This window comes from Alligator sinensis, unplaced genomic scaffold (genome assembly GCF_000455745.1).
Source record: "Alligator sinensis unplaced genomic scaffold, ASM45574v1 scaffold609_2, whole genome shotgun sequence".
NCBI lineage: Eukaryota > Metazoa > Chordata > Crocodylia > Alligatoridae > Alligator > Alligator sinensis.
Window position 1 is genome coordinate 1,736,310 of NW_005842090.1, and position 17,211 is coordinate 1,753,520.

The following is a 17,211-nucleotide window of genomic DNA, read 5'->3' on the forward strand; positions in this document are numbered from 1 at the left end:
GGCTGGCGGCGCATCTGCTGCTGCTGCTGCCGCTGTTGAGCTGCGCGGTCCGGGCCTCCGAGATCACGTTCGAGCTGCCGGACAACGCGAAGCAGTGCTTCTACGAGGAGATCGCGCAGGGCACTAAGTGCACCCTCGAGTTCCAGGTACCGCGCGGGCCTCCCCCCGCGTGTTCGGGCCAGGGCCGGCAAGCTAGGCACATACCGAGGGCCCTAAGTGAAGAAGGGGCCCAGTTGTGCTTATTTTACACATTACAATTACAGTGCAGAGTGGAAACGAAGGAATATAAACATTTTCTTTTCAGTCGGGGGGCCTCCGAGTTTGTTTGTTTGCCATGGGCCCACTAAAGGGTTGTTAATCCAGCCCCGGCTCTGGGTATGCCTGCAGGCCGCACCCTGCCTGCATCAGTCAGCAGCTGAGCCAAGCCTTAAATATAAAATGATCACATTGTTAGCTCAAAGTTCTCGTATTTGCTGAAAAACCATCTACACTGAAACAGTATGCAAATAAACCTCCTTTACTGTGTGTTGTTCACTGTAAGTCGCCAGGGAGTAAGAACTGGGTCATCAAAGTTGAAACATTTCCTTATTTTGTGGCAAGCGGTTGTAAGAAAGTGCTGAGGGGAAACTCAAAAGTCGGTTAAGACTCTGAGAATGATTTAGGTATTGCATAGGTTGCATCACTTAGCTGCCTCAGAAATGATATGGATCGTGTATTGTACAAGGGTTGAAACGATAGTAGGAATACAGTAATTATCATGCACTTGGCAACACTGCACAGCACCCCCTGCTGTGCTGGATGTAGCCCCCCACCATGAGTCAAATGGGGCAGGCTGGTGCAGGGGGTGTCTGACTTGGCAACTGTGCTGGATCTGGCCCCTGGAGCTGTGCCCTCCCTCCTCCAACTGTGCTGGGAAAATTGGGTACCAATAGTGAAGCCTAGTTCAGAGGCAAAAAGCCAGTGCTGTCTGAAGAGAGTAGGCCCTCTGCATCCAAGGGGTGTCCCTTTCCTGCTGTAGCAGAGTACACATGCAGGTGGCCAGTTTGTTCTGCTGTTCGGTGTTACCTGCTTTGGTGCAGGAGGATGCAAAGCCTGTTTCCTTGTCTTCATGTGCTCTGGTGGAGAAAGTGCATTAAGGTAAATGCCATAAGCACTCACAAGTTGGGTAATAGGAGAATAAAGGCTACCAAACTCCCTTGCACTTACTCCTCTTTGTATGTGGATGTTATGCTGCAGTCTTTAATTACCTCATGCGTACTGTATTTCCACCGGGCCTCTGCCTCGCTTCAGTGCACAGGATGTATGGTGCTTACTGAATGAGCATGTTCCTTAGTGACCAGCTAGTCCATGCTTTGTTTTTTTTCATTGCTGGGTGACATATGGCCACATGCCAAATACAATGTCTGTAATTCAAATCCTGCCCTGATGTCACAGTTACTGACTGCTATATAGGCTTTTCTGGGGCTCCTCATTATCACTGCTGAATTAAATGTTTTGTAAATGTTAAATTACTTTCTCAACAGTGTTCTTGTTACCCCTATTTCACAGGCAGAGGTCCATTAGGAAAACTAGTGGGATCCAATGGATTGATTGTGTCCTAGTGGATGCATACTTGGGCAGGGGCTGAACAGGAAAAACCTAATTCTCTTATCTAGTAACCCTTCAGTACTTGATTTTGAAACCTGAATGATCTTCTAATGTCATTTGTATCTACTTTTCTGTGTTTCTATAAACAACAGGAAAAAATATTTTTATCATCTGTTGTCATATGGGTACTTGCTTGGTTCGTCTCCAGGCTTGAAACCTCTTCCAGATTCGGGGGAGGATCTGGTTTTCCAATGGGGGGAAAAAAGTCATTTTGTCCCTCTATTGTTTAAATCATTTTTGTCATTCAGGTTGCCAAAAAAACAGCTCCTATTAACTTAAGGGAATAGCTCTGCAAGCTAAAGTTTTATCTTGGAAACCTAATGTGAAATTTCTGAGGGTACTTGCATCTTAAGAAACAGTTGTTTGAAACGTGTCACCATAGGTTTCAGCTGATGTTATCAGTTCAGGGAAATGACACCACCATACCTTTTATGCAACATAACTGGTGTTGCAGTTGTGTTTAAGTGGTGAACATGTAGTTGTCCACAGTATTTGCTGAAATATTAGATTGTCAAACATAACAGAAGTTCTAAAAACTAGGTTTCCCTTGAGGACTTATGTACAAAGCCTTTTTTAGAGGTCTACAGTGCATTCATTACCTGTATACCATGAGGCTTCAGGTTTTTTTTAAAAGAACAACAATAAGCTGTTTTACTTGTAGTATTTCCTTTTGTTTTCTTTTTTGTGTGAAAATGAGACTTCTCAGTCCCAGTTTTTACCTGTTTTATACCACTCCTGAGTGCAAATCAGACACAACCTGATGTAACAGGTTGGGTGTGTGCCATACCCATCCAGACATGCAGAAAGGTGGTGTGACTAACACTACTACCTGCTAGTAATCCTGACCTGCTAGAAGAGCCACAGTCCTGTTCCAAAATCAGTTGGGTTGTGCCTGAGGATTGGGCAAAGGAACAATGAAGAATTCACTACATCTAACATTCTGTTGTCTTAACTTCATTTGTGGCCTGAATTCAGTTTCTTGTGCCATGTCTATTGTGGTCTTGCGAATGGCGAAAGTAAATTAAACTTTCTAAAGTATATAAATAAACTGCTTGAAACTTACAACAATTACAATATTTTTGTTCTGAGGTTTTCTTCTCTTGGTGTGAGGCACAAATATATAAAACGGTTCATTTCCATAGACCAATATATAAATCAATTGATCATCTCTCATTCTACAGGTGATCACTGGAGGTCATTATGATGTTGACTGCCGGTTGGAAGATCCTGACGGCATTGTGTTGTACAAAGAGATGAAGAAACAATATGATAGCTTTACCTTTACTGCATCCAGGAATGGAACATATAAATTCTGCTTCAGCAATGAATTTTCTACTTTCACACACAAAACTGTGTACTTTGACTTCCAAGTTGGAGAAGATCCACCTCTGTTTCCTAGTGAGAACAGAGTCACTGCCCTTACTCAGGTAAACTGCTGATTTAGTTATGACAGCCAAAGGGCAGATAGCAAAACTCATCCATATTTGCTCTAGCTTGCCTGAGAGTTAAGTATCCGTATCCTTTGAAAGTTGGTGGGACTAGGTAGTTAACCTAACCATGTGGTTTTTGGATGGGTTTTTTTGGTTTGCTTTTTTGTTTTTAAAGAAGCCCGAGAACTTGAAATTTTTTTTTATGTTAAACTTGGGATTTATAATTGAGCTTGCAGAAAACTAAGTGGCAATAATTTAATCATCTGAAGAAAATATAATATCTAGGAACTTAAACTCCTAGTTAGCAATAGGAAAATAATTATCAATACATTATTTAACAAAGTTAAGGTAAGTTTTATGGTGGAAAAGCACTACTTCGTAGGACACAAATGTTTAACAGCGAATGTACCAATCAGTTCCTAGATGCTGTTCTGGAAGGAGGTGGCAGATAAATGTGGGATTGCTGGGAAACAGTTTCCTCTATTAAGGGGCTCTTGTAGTTTAACTGGACTCTATGCTTATTCATTTTGCAGCAAAGTATAACAGATGTGTACATCTGCTGATAGCCATGTGAGCTCCCGTTCCAGAATGGCAGGGGGGGAATGGGGCAGCTGAAAAAAGAATAGTGCAGATGAATGAAATGTACTTAAGGCTTACAGACTAATATCTCTATGCCCCATATTTTTACTAATGACCGTTCATCCTTAGAGTAAAATATTTGTTCTTTTTAATCTAATACTAAATGTTTAACTATAAACAGCTACATTGAGGAAGATGCTAATCCTCTGAATTATTCAGATCACAGGCTGGCATCTTTTTCCTCAGAGAGCTGCATTTCAGCACCTTGACTCTATATGCGTGTGAAAGGAGATCTGTTGCAGTTTCATTTTTTTCAAACTAGACTACTTAAGTTGCCCTTTTGCAGGAATATTCGATATGCATTATATTTTCAATTTAATTTGTTTCACCACTGTAGGATTTCTTGAGGGAAATTTTAAATATTCAGGTTAACAATCTGTCTTATTTTGACTTGGACACTTAAAGAAAAGACTAGTAGTAGAGCTCAACTGGACTGGAACCAAACTTGTTTTGTATCTAATTTGCTTATATTATAAACAGCGATAAAATTCACTCCAAAATAGCCATTTAAAAAGTATGAGCATGCTCCCCCAAATATCCTCAATGTCCTCTTTCCATTGGATTGAGAAGATCCAATATTCTCTCACAAATAGGTTTTACTACAATGATACAAAAAACACCTGGCTTCAATTCCAGTTTTTTGTAGTGAAGTGTATTGGTATAGTAATTGAAGGACCTTCTGCAATGTGTGTGCCCCATGTCTTCTTTTTTCCTGATCTGCTTCTGTCTGCTTCACCTCCATTCAGTTACTGTCATCTACACTTGCATGCCCTCTGGTTCCTGTACATCTCACCCACCCTATATCTCATTTCTCCTCCTTTTCGCATCTTCATTCCAGTGTGACTACTTTCAGCTTCTCCTCCTCACTGCTGGGACAACCCCCCAAGCGGGAGCATCGAGAACACAGGAGAGGCACAATCTCTTTGTGCTCTGTTCCTGTGTTAGACACCTTGGTAGCCCCTGGTTTGTGGAAGGAATCTTTCTCATTTCTGGGTTGAAGAATGCTTAGTTCAGCCAGAATCTTCAGGGATTTATGATGATATATCATTTTATATTGCATTAATATATAATTATACAGCTAGTTATGTGGCTGGTATAAATGCGTAAAATAAGAAAATATGATGTCTGTACTTTTTTCTGAGGTTTTATAGATTGGTCTAACTTGAGAATTTTCTGTAGGATGACCCCATGACGGACTCTTAAGTCCTTGTTCCAAGGCTCTAGAGTTTCTCAACAAATCTGCTTTTGGAATTTAATGTGAGCAAAGCAGTATTATCTCCAGAGCATGTTCTCTGGATATCTGAAACAATTTACTGGCTGGGCAGCTAGTTTAAAAAAAATCAGTCTGGACAGTTAATTTGACAGCAATATGAGCAATTAGAATGTGATCTCATGGGAACTGTCAGTCAGCCTTGATTCCAGGTGACTTTTTTTTCCACCTTTTCCTAACATTTGCACCATTCATCCTTTAACAATGTACATGATTACTGTATTTTATCTGAGTGAAGTTCAGAGAGCTTTAAATACGTGGTTACAGTAATTTCTGAATAGAGATAAATATGGCCAAGATGACACATCTTTTGCAGAGTCGCATTTCAAGCTCTCTCATTTCTGTAGTAAGTGACAAATGATTGGAAATAGTGTTGCATCCAAAAAGTTTGGGGGGGGAGGCAGATTAGGAGACTCTAGAGAGGGGATGCAATAGTTTATAAGCAATGGTACAGAGGACCAGTTGTGCATCCCTGTATTTTGTCCTTTTCAGAATATAGAACAGATGCATCCAATGATACTGAAGAGCAACAATTAAAAATGAAAAAAGGGAATTTTTATATCGTGTGTGATCTGGAGAATGCTCTGCCCAAGATTGTACTAATTGAGATGTTTTCAGGATTTTAAAATATTACATACATGGCTTAGAACAACCACAATTTTTAAAATATTAGTGTATATAGCTGTTAATAGTTGACTTTTTTTTCTTTATTAATGCTATGATGCATTAACTTCCTGGAATTGAATCAGGGTATCTTGCATCTCTGCTGCTACTAGATGCACAGAGGAGATGGTAATACTGGACTAAACCAAACAGTGGTGTTCTTCAGTATGACATACTTATATTCTCTTATGAATTGAGAATCATGTGGTGTTTGAGTCTTGTTTTGTGACTATTTAAGATCAATATCTTTTGTATTAAACCTGAGTGGTTGGAGAAAGGTGTAAAGTGTGTCCAATTTGACAGTTTAAAAACAAATAGATTGAAACACTAAGTCATAAAATTATGGTAGGGGCAACTGTATACACTCAAATAAACCATCTTCTTTTCTTTTTTTTTTTTTTTTTTTTTACTACTCTAAAAATTTTTTTTCTTCCTTTTTTGGTCTAGATGGAGTCTGCTTGTGTTTCAATTCATGAAGCTTTGAAGTCTGTCATCGATTATCAGACTCACTTCCGCTTGAGAGAAGCACAAGGCCGCAGCAGGGCAGAAGACCTGAACACGAGAGTGGCATATTGGTCAATAGGGGAAGCAATCATTCTTCTTGTAGTTAGTATTGGGCAGGTGTTTCTTCTCAAAAGCTTCTTTTCAGATAAAAGAACCACCACAACCCGTGTTGGATCATAACTACTAGTGAGATGATGTCTCTGATCCAATGCACACTTCATTTGTAAAATTGCTATTCTCCAATTAATTGTAGGTACAAAAGAACAAAATATGAGCAACATCTTAAATATTTTTGCCCATCCCTGTTCAGTAAAAATTACAAAAAATGCCCAGAAATTGTGGAAGGGATGCCTTATTTGAAATAGTTGGAAAACTTTGGAATGTACTATTTTTGGATGTTTTGTATTAAACATCCAGCAGTGACCTGTGGGATTTTTTTTTCATTTGTTCTGTTTCTACTGATTAATCTAATTTGTTTGATATTACCAATAAGATTACCCATGTGCGGTATAATGCTTTAAAAAAATGTTGAAAAGTGTACATGTGAAAAATTGATGGCATTTTAGTATTTTAGGCTGAAAGTGTTGGATTAGAAACGAAAGCAAACGTGAGGAGCTGTAGTCACAAAACATTGTACTGCATTGTTTTGATTTGCTGTGAAAATCCAGTCATCTTTCTTTGCTTATTTGTAAAGTGTTACAAGCTAACACTACATTGTGGGACAGATTCTCCAGTTGCCTGATACCTTTCCATCTTTGACACTTTCTGAGTTTTATACTTGGAAATATTTATGGGAAAAATTGCATTATATGCTAAAATGTAATGGAATTTCTGTTTTACTGAAGAAAATGTAGACTGAGACTACTCAGGAAACAAACTTTCAATGCTCTGTTGATTTCCAAGGTTTTTATTTTTAAAAAAAATGCAATAAAATAGGGAGAATCTTGTAATTTTGTCACTGAAGTTGTACAGTCTTTGTATGCTGCTGGTGGTTTCCAGAATATGACACCAGAGGTAAACTGTCTCCTTAAGCAACACAGCACCAACACTGGATGAGGTTGTATGACATCTCTGCAAGGCACATATAAAGCTTTTATTATTATCCTAGTGAGAGTCCAATTAGATAATTGCATCACACAGGTTCTGAAAATTTTATCTCCATGGGCATGGTGCACTGATACATAATGGCCTTGGGCATCTAACTACCACCTCTTTGCTAATGGTCATGTGATATTTTAAATGTTTCAAGGCGTCTTTTTGGTAGGTTTGTAGACTAAATTGTTTCCATTCCTCATGTCTTGAATAGTTGTGGTAGAGTTCATACTCTGCAAAATCTTGCTTTATTTGGACATGGGAGATAGCAAATATCTGTACATAAATTTCTTAAATTGAGCTATTCGGAGTAAGGTTTAACAGCTCCAGATTATTCTGGAAGGAAAAAGGGACTCTTGCCAATTCTCAAGTGCACAGGAGAAATTACAGCTAAAATAAGACATGAAAATGCAGGGCTTTCATATATTTCAATTCACAATTTTACTAAAACTGGTACTGCATACTTAATCCTAGTTTAAAAAGGATAGAGATTGATTTACTGCTGGTGTTGACCATTTATTTCCCACTCTGGAAAAAACGTAAAAAGTATATATACACATTGCACTTGGACATGCAGTGTAAACTATGGCCATTTGAAATTAAAATGCTCAGACTAAGAAAAGAATGAACTAGATTTATCCTTGTGAATTGACCAGTTATTGTACTCTGAAATATTAAAGAAAAACTAAAGTTAACTTGATACTGTTGAAAAGTCACAGGGGTTGGTAAGTGAAAAACATAATATCTCTTAGTTTCAGAAATCCATTTGATGTCCTCATAAATGGGGCAGGAGTGTTTTTGTTCAAGTACAGCAATTCTGTTTTCTTGGTGGTGGGGGAGGGGGAACAATGGCAACACTGACTACGAAGTTGCAAAAAATACTGATGCACAGACTTTTGTCACAAACACCATAGGCTTGCACCTGCATGTGATGCTCTTTCCTGATTGTGCCTGTCTGCTTTACTCTTGTGTGTTGTGGCAAACCAGTCTCACACAGGATTCATTTAGGCTTCGTTACACACACTAATGAGACAAACAGCACAGTTAGTGCAAGTGTTGCATGTTTGCTATGGAAAATGAAAATACCCAGTTTTGACAGTGTCCCATTGTAATCTTCTGAAGCTTGAACTATCACTTGTTAAGTAGCTGATCAGTTAATTAATAGCTTAATTGCAATGGAAACCATTTGTTTTAAAGAAGTGAAATCAGTTGCTTTGTGTTGCTGTCAAAATGGGTAAATAATGGTGTAGGCCAAATATTGGCTTATCTTCACATATAATACACTTAGTCTGTCTTTCCTGTCTCTTTCTTATTTCTTAATGTTTGAATGTGTGAAATGGGACTGTTTGGTTCAATATGCCTCCTACCGCAAGAGGTTTAGCAGAATTGACTTTCAAGTTGAAGTTGGGTATTCAAACCCATCCTCTGGTATATTGCTGAGTAATATGCAGTGGTAGTTTAAAAATGCCTTTATTTTTATGTTCTAAAAACATGGCACAAATACACGTTTAAACATAGTTGTATATATTTTTTAGAGTAAGTGGTTGAATAAATAGGGCATAACAGAGGTGTTTAATATTTCAACAGTGGGTGAACAAACTTTCTAAGATGTTGGCTGAAGCTGCATCTTCCTTTTATATTAAGAAAATGGTTCAAGTATGAGGTGTGGTACACAAATAAATCACCCCAAATTGATTAAATAAAACTCTCTGAACTGCAAAAGACACCAGGCTTTTGAGTATTCCTTGGATGTTTTATGTTTACGGAATCTTTTGTCCTGAAATGTCACTTCTTGTTTTAGTTTGAAAACCTTTGTTAGTTTGAATAAGACAAAAAACGGACCCTGTGAATAATGTATGGGAAAATAAAAATTAATATATGAACGTAGTCTTACTGGATTTTTATTTGGTGTGGGTGGGGGAAGCAACATTCTGAGAAGAATTGTTCTGAAGTGTAAACTTGAGCCAGCTAACTTTTATTTTAAGATAAGTATCTTTAACTATTTTATAAACCCAAGCAATCAAGTTGCATCTGATAAATTATTTTCCCTTCCATATGAACTTGAAATTGCAACAATCAATGTACTCCATATTGGGCTACAGTCTAAATGACTATAGCATGCTATCAGTTATGCTACAGAGCCATTAAACAAATGGATTCCTGTATGGCTGATTTATTGTTACTTAGGCTTTCATACTGAATGTCTTGCACTAATATTTGCTACTCTGAACTATTAATTTGAGTGGAGTTTAAGGTGTCTTGGCCTTTGAAATTGCAAGCAACTTGGGATCTCTCTTCTGTGATGGGACCACAGGTATGAGGCATAGCTAACAATTATATGATATATTACATTAGTATAAAATAATAATGTCAGTATATGGCTAATATAACTGAGTAAAATATGATTTTTTTTACAGTCTATTGGTTCACCCATTTATGGCCTTTAACGGACACTTTTTCTCTTCGTAAGAGCTGCCTTGTCTCCCCCAAAATTCCCAACAGGTGGTACAAGTTAACCTGAATCAGACAGACTCTACCCTGCTCCCAAAGTGACTTAAATAGGAAAAGTGAATTGCAAAGCATGAAGGTCCTTTTTGCATAAAATACCCTCTAACTAGAATTCAGACTCAAAACATGACAAACCCATGCTTTTCCTCTACAGTAGGATAGTAGAGTGGGCACATTCTAATAAGATGTACTGGATAAGCTTGTTTACTAATAACTTTTTTAATAGTTATTAAAATAACTTTTTAAAATAGTTGATGAACATATATGTCCTTTGGCTTTTAATAAAGGTACTTTTTTTTTTTTCTGGATCTTTATGGCCCTTTGTTTTGCTCACACGTGAGTACATTCTGCTAGCTGTCTTAGTATTCTGCATAGCGTGACCTTATGTTTCTATGGTGCAGTTAACTCCTAAAAAGCACTTTTACAAGAATCTGTTTTCTCTTTTCACCTGCTACATATACTCTGACTTGGATTTTTACCAGGAGTATGTGGTACAAAATCTTGATGGCAGTGAACATACGAATTGCCATTCCAAGCTAGGGCAGAATTTTTCCACTGTTCTTTCTCTGCCAGTGCCTGATGCTTCAGAGGTGGATGCAAAAACCTGTCAAGTGAGACATAAGTAATACCACACCATAAAAAAGCTGCAAAGTGCCTCTAGAGGTGGCTTTCTGAATTTAGCTGTGCATGTTTATGTCTTTCCAGATATTTACACTTAACAGTAGCTGTTGTCATTTGTCTTTCAGTTTAGTTGAGCTTGCCCTCAGTAACACTGGTAAGGATGAGTTCCACAGACTAATGGTGCTATGTATTTTACCAATTGTTAATAGAGTAGCATCTTGCAGTGAGAGAGAGAAGAGTAAAAATCTTTCTACCTTCCTTTATGCTTCTTTTATCCTATACCCCCTTCCTGGTTTTCTCTTCAGTCATCACTGGATGACTTCTACTACAGCTCATTGATGGGTCTTGGGATGACTTAAGAGTCCAATCCCTAAGCCACAAACCCATCTGCACAAGTTGCAGGTCTTCCTGTAGCAGAGAGTAGGCTGTGGGCTAGGATCTCTCTCCTTTTCTTTCCTCCGTTCTCTCTGCTCTGACGGCAAGACACTTGACCCTGAAATCGGCTGCTGTTTGGTTGAGGCTGCAGCACCACCAGAGTCAGTGGGCAGCCAGCTCTTCAGTCCTTCCCTGGGCTAGCAGCTCCCACCTCTCCCTCAATACCTTAAATGTGATTCATACAAGTTTCCCTCGCTTTATGCGGGTTCTGTGCGAATTTGCTGTTATGTGATGACCCTTTTTATACCAAAAATTAATTATCTGCAAGGTAAATTCACTCTTATGCGACTGGTGTGGTAGAAGCCCACAGTCAGCTGCTTTGTGCGGTGCGTTGTGGGAGTGATGTGCACCAAAATATAGTCTCCTGTATGGATCTGTGCTCCTCGCTCATCTGTGACGTATTTCTGTAGTTGCCATCCCCATGATGGCTTCTAAGCATCCTGCTAGCTTATCTCCTACCCTGCTCCATCAATGAAGTGCAAGAGAACTTCACTAACACTGGAGACCCTTCACCACCCTCTCTTCATGCCAACTAAACATTCATCCCCACCATCAGGTGCTGCTGTTTGTAAGTACCAAAATTGTCTTGCAAAAGTGATAGAAATAGGTCTGGGGGTCAGTACAGTTGAGGTCTTGGATCGTATCCCTATTTGTTACATTGTCAAGTGGGTTCCCCGGATGTGAATTTGAGTCGTGCGCCGTTTTCCAGGAACACATGTACAGCAGGGGTTCCCAACCTTTTTATGCTGTAGACCAGGAAACTGTGGACCAGCAGTGAATAGCATACTGTGGGCAGGTAGCCAACCCTTTTTTATACTTAGTAAAAAAACGGTTGGCTCCAGTCTGCAGTATGTTGGTTGCTTCCAGTCCGTGGTTTGCTGGTCCACGGTCACTTCCAGTTGGGCACTCAACCCTTTGCAGCTGGGCACCAGGCCGCAACCTGGGAGTCGGGAATCCATGATGTACAGCATAAAGTGAGGGAAACCTGTAGTGATGCTATAGCTGGAATGGTCCAGAATTTTTTTTAATATAATTTGTATCTGAGGCCAAATTAGCCCAAACTAATTCCAAATCCAAGAGTTCAGAACCATAAGTGGCCCTACTACTGGCAAACATCCTCCACCTGCACCTGGGGCTTAAAATCTTTCCAAAACCTTTGGCAGGCATCCTACTTGCAGGCCCAAGCCCGGAGGCTTGGGGGTTGGATGCCCCTGCATTTTGCTTGCCTAAGCCATAAGGACCTCGGAACAAGCAAGGCAGGAGACTCCCATTTCCATAAACTGAGCTTAAAGCTACTGCACCTTGGTGGGTACCGAACCACGCCAGAAGAGCAGTTCTCCTGTGAAGCAGTTCAGGAAAACTGCCTTCTTGGGAGATACATGGTATTTCCCCTGCCAGGTTAAGAAGCCACTACGCTTGATCTGAGAAATGACACGAGAGGCAAGGATTTCTTGCGGCTATACCTTTTGTGGGACCAAGTGCATAACTGGAGTCCAGTCAGACAAGCTTCTAAAGGCAAGACAGTCTTCCTCAGGTCTGTGAGCACAGTGCTTTGAGTCTGGACAGGGTGGGAGGCTGGCTAGGACAGCTCATGCCTCTCTGGACTAGTTTGTCCTTAAGGTGCAGCTTTGACCTGCTTTATGCCTGACTTCAGGCTGCCCTCCTCTCTTCCTCCTGGCTGCAATCTTACAGGGGCAGAAATCACCCCCTGTGGCTCTCCAGTGTCAGGCACATGCGAGCCAGGGTCAGGAATTAATTGTGCTACAAGTATTCTTTTCCGGAGTAAAACAATGCAAGGCTTCCTCCAACATCTCTGTCCCCCACCACTCCGTGTAATCGCTGTATTCCCATGGTTTTCCTGTCAGAGCGGAAGAGCCTGCGTATGTCAGCAGCCCTGTTCAAATGGTGCAGAGTCGCGTCTGGAGTTGAAGTTATGCTGAGTTTTAGGGTTTTTTTATCATTTAAGAAGTTTTGAGTTGGCTATAGGCACCCCTGGGCACAGAACGGGGCTCTAGGCTTCACCCACCGCCTCCCGGTTAGAGCTGGTCGCAGCCCGCGGCAGCGCCGCGCCCCCGAGACCCTGCCCCAGGGGTGGCAGCAGCCTCCCCGCGCTGCCCCCCAGCCTCAGGCCCAGCCCCGCAGCCACTTCCACTTCCACCTGCTGCAGCGGGGCTGGGATCTGCCTCCGTGTGCGCCTGCGCCGGCGGGGGCGGCCCCAGCCGCTGTCCCCGGTCTGGTACGGATCTGATGGGGGGATTTGTCTCCTGCCTGGCACAAGGCAGCTCAGAGGCACGGGGGAGCTGCCCTGCGAGGGGTGCTGGCAGACATGGCCAGCAAGGCGGAGAGTCCACAGGGGCATCTAGGGTGCTGGAGCCCTCGGGGGTGCGGCCGCCTTGGCAGCTCTCAGCACGAGCGAGAAACCTCCGTGCCCCGCTCTGCGCAGGCCCTGCGCCGGGTGCCAGCGCTTGTTGTTGGGATGCCACAGGGTGCTACGCCCCTTTGGACCTGCCACCGCCTTGGGAGCTCTTGCCAAGGGGGCAAAACCCACCGTGGAGTTTTTGCAAAATGCAGGTGAAAGCGAAGAGCCGGCCTCTTCCTCGGGGCGCCCTGGGTCCAGGGAAGTGGGGAGCCACTGCCTGAGGGGCTGGCTGGCCAGGGCAGTGCCTGCCTCTTCTGAGCCTGTTAGTCTCTAAGGCCTCTAGAGGGTGCATGTTCCCTCCGCTAGGCAGGTCTGGGTGAGTGGTGTGATCAATTTAGCCCAGCTGCATTCCCAGGCCATAAAAATGCCTGTCCAGCATAAAGAGCCAACCAGCTGTAAAGTTAGTGTTTGAAAACTCTTAATAGCTGGTTTCTGGCTGGCTTTCATTTGAATGCGTAGCAGGGCCTGAAGCTGCTCCCAGAGCCAATCTAGGGGGGTGCGGGGCCTAGGGCAAATCAGCCTGCGTGGGGCGTCCTTAAGACTGTGTGGGGCCGTGTTACCCCCCCATAAGGTGGGGTGTCTCCGTGCTTCCTCCATGGCGCAGGGCTGAGCCGTCAGGTCCTGACGGGCCCTGCAGGAGGGGCCATGGCTGCTCTGCCTGGCTCCACGGGACTCCACCAAAGCACGGGGCCCAGGGCGGTCACCCTGATTTGCCGTACCCTTGGGATGGCTCTGGGTGTGCTGCCCTGCCCTGTCTTTTGCCTGAGACTAACAGGCCTATTTGTTACTGCTTTCCTGAGACTAATGGGCTACCCTCCTCTCTTCCTATTCACTGAAATTTTATAGGAGCAGATTTATACTGGGGTCTCCAAAAGCTTCTGTCTCCCTTGTCCCTGCCTTGGTGGACCCCAGGAGTAGCCTTTCCCTTCCACTGTGGGTGCCAGGAGCATGTCAAAGACCAGAAGTGTGCAATAGGTAGACCAGCCAAGGAATGCACTGACAATGCTCCAAACCCCTCTAGGGCAGCATTTCTCAGCCCATGAGTCTCGAGCCAAAAGTGGGTTGCAAGAATATATTAAAGGGTCATGAACAAACTTTAAAATTGGATCAGCAAACTTTAAAAATGGACTCTCCTTTAAAGGAGAGAAACATGGGAAACCATGGCTTTTGCCCTGCAGGCTGGCAGAGTTCCATACTGTGGGGCTGGGGGCAGTGGATCAGGAGTGAAGGGCACTGGGTCGGGACTGGTCATCAATATTTAGAAATGGGTCTTGGTACCAAAGTGGTTGAGAACCTCTGCTCTAGGGTACTGCAAGGTGACACTGTTTCCCCTACCTCAGCCCTGGCACAGGGCAGGAGGTAACAGTACTGCCCTACCCTTCTTCTGTGAAATTCACCCCCCACCCCCAGGGTGAGGGGAGGTGTTACACACACCTCCCTGTAGCAGCTTGCATAAATCTAGGACAGGGAGTTTAACCTAAAATGGCTTAAACAATCAGCCCCATCTTGCTGGAGTCAGTCTAACTGCCTGGGGTCAAAGCTGAGGAAGACTAACACATTTGCTTTTTGTCAGTGGGAGCCTGCAATGTGGCTGTCTACTTATGCTGTGGGAATGAGGCTTAGAAACTGAATATTAAAACATTATTTATGATCAAATATTCTGAAATAATTGATTAAAAACATGTTTGAGTCTTTCCAGCTCCATAGTCTGTCATGAACTTTTGAATAAATAGGGACATGTTGCCATACTTTTAAAATGAAATGCAGATTTCAAATCTTGAAGGGATGTTATTGACTTGAAATCCCAAAGATTCTAATGTCAAAAGTCCATAAAAGTAATTTCATGCAGGACCCCTGCCATTGAATCCTGTCTCAATTTAGGTGCCTTCTTATAACATATTTTTGTCAGTGTCTCTTCTTTTTTTATCACTATGTGAGAAATCCAAGGAACAAAACAGGGAAATTGATTGTCTACAGTGAAAACAGTGGGCCATGCTGTTTACTTGGTATATTTCACTGTGTTTTGTCCCTAAGCTATTTTTTTCCTCTCAAATTATTGCCATTTTAGATGTTACTCAAATTAATAGTAGTTAAAAGTTTTCATATGGAAATGCAGTTGAGTTGACCATAAGAGATGTCTTGACTTTAGAGATTTTAATGTGATACTGCAGCTGTTGCACTGCTGAATTGGGCACAAAAACTTTATAGGGCTTTATAGGTTCCCCGCAGTTTAGATTATAGAATATTCAGGACTACATCCTCAGTGGGAGATGAAACAATATGCCAGTCAGTAGCCCAATAGATTTTAAACTAACTTTCATTCAGAGGGCCAGATGCAACTAGGGATGAGTTGGACATTCCTGTTTAATGACTTTCAGTTTCAGCTGATGCAAATATTGTCCATCCCTTTGACACATAAAAATGTATTGAATAAATTAGTAGTTGAGAGACAGCTATGGTGAATACTGAGGCCCAGCGCCATTGCTCCCCTGAGTGTCTACTTTAGTACGACAATATGAAAGAGGAAGATTAACTGAGCTGTGGCTATCTGAGAACTCACAGTGCAACTATATAAATTGCTTTTTTTCTCTTCCCTTTTTCCCTCTTATGTAGACAACAGCAGAGAGGGCATAATAACATACATTTTATAACTTAGTAAATAAAATGTACTTTCTCTGCTTGAACTATTTTTGTCTCATTTTAGCTGCTTTTATTTCATACCTGATGATGGTGAAAGGCAAGTCTGTTATTTATTACAAGAATGCACTCCAAATGCCAGACACAAGAGTCTTTGGCAGCTGCTATTTCATCTTTGGTTGTCTTGTGACTTCCTGCCAAATGCTAATAACAATTAGCTAAAATGGGAAGAAGTAAAATTTGTAGTTCTGAAATTACGGAAGTTGGGTTTTGTGATTTCTCTTTTACTCTTAATTTTTAACTCTTAACCAGTTTATATAAAGAAATCATAATCACAAGAGCATATTCTGTATTAATGTGATGGTACTATTTTATCAAGTAACATCAAAAGCAAACTTGGGATACAAAAAATGCTTTTTTGTAAAGATGACGTGGAGAACTTTTCTTAAAAAATTATTTTCTTCCAAAACTGAAGGGCACAGGTTTCACTTGATTTGTTCGATAAATAAAATCACAACTGTAATAAAGTTAACATAATATCATATAGTTTTAGCAGTGTTAAGACTTGCATTGGGCTGAAGCAACTGCTGCATAGTTGGGTTTGATATCAGAAGAGAAAAGAGGAGACTACTGTGGGAATAATACATTGATAAATATTGCAAAGCCAGATTTTAAAATCGAGGCAAGTGATTAATGATAAACAGAGAGACAAAGTTTTGTTTGTTTGTTTTTTAAATGGAGCAGAATCAGCCTTGAGGCTATTGAGAGACATCTTATTAAGGAGACAGATGGCTTGCAGATCTTTTAAGTAGAAAAAAATGTGGGCAAAAGAGAAGAATGACCTTGCATATAGAATCTGCAAAGTCAATGCTTTCTAAAAAAAACCCCCAGCATAACTTAAAATATAGAAATGGTACCTGAACAACATAAACAGCAAGATAATACCGCATACACATGACTTCAGATCTAACAGTAAATCCATGGGAACGCTGAGGGGTGAGGATAGATTAAAATGATTGGGAAGTAGCAGAGATGCTAGAGCAGGGGTGTCCAACCTTTTTGAATGTGGGGCCGGATCACAAACTTTTTATCAACCAGTGGGCCAGCGAGCCATATTCAAAGACGTCACAGGAAGTGGTATCATATCAGGAAGTGATGTCACGTGACCTTTGACACTAATGAAGTTGCAGGGGTTGACATGGTGCTGGTTGACATGGCATGCGTGCCTGGGTTGACATGGTGCTGCAGGAGCCACTTGGCTACAACCAGGTTGACCTGGTGCTGGAGAAGCCGCGGGGCCAGGTCAGGGTTAACCTGGGGCCTGGCCAGCCTGCCGGTGCCATGCC

General features: G+C 41.7%; 1 protein-coding gene across 1 annotated transcript in view; it reads left to right on the plus strand.

Moving 5' to 3' along the window:
- Nucleotides 1-2: 2 nt before the first annotated feature.
- The window catches only part of LOC102378217, a gene marked incomplete at its 5' end in the record, with an annotated part of 31,558 nt that continues 14,349 nt past the window's right edge, over nucleotides 3-17,211 (plus strand). Inside the window, 3 exons of the mRNA XM_025204616.1 lie at nucleotides 3-146; nucleotides 2,829-3,074; nucleotides 6,097-6,330. Of these exons, the coding sequence (XP_025060401.1) occupies nucleotides 3-146; nucleotides 2,829-3,074; nucleotides 6,097-6,330 (624 nt within the window). The remainder of the gene's footprint in view (nucleotides 147-2,828; nucleotides 3,075-6,096; nucleotides 6,331-17,211) is intronic.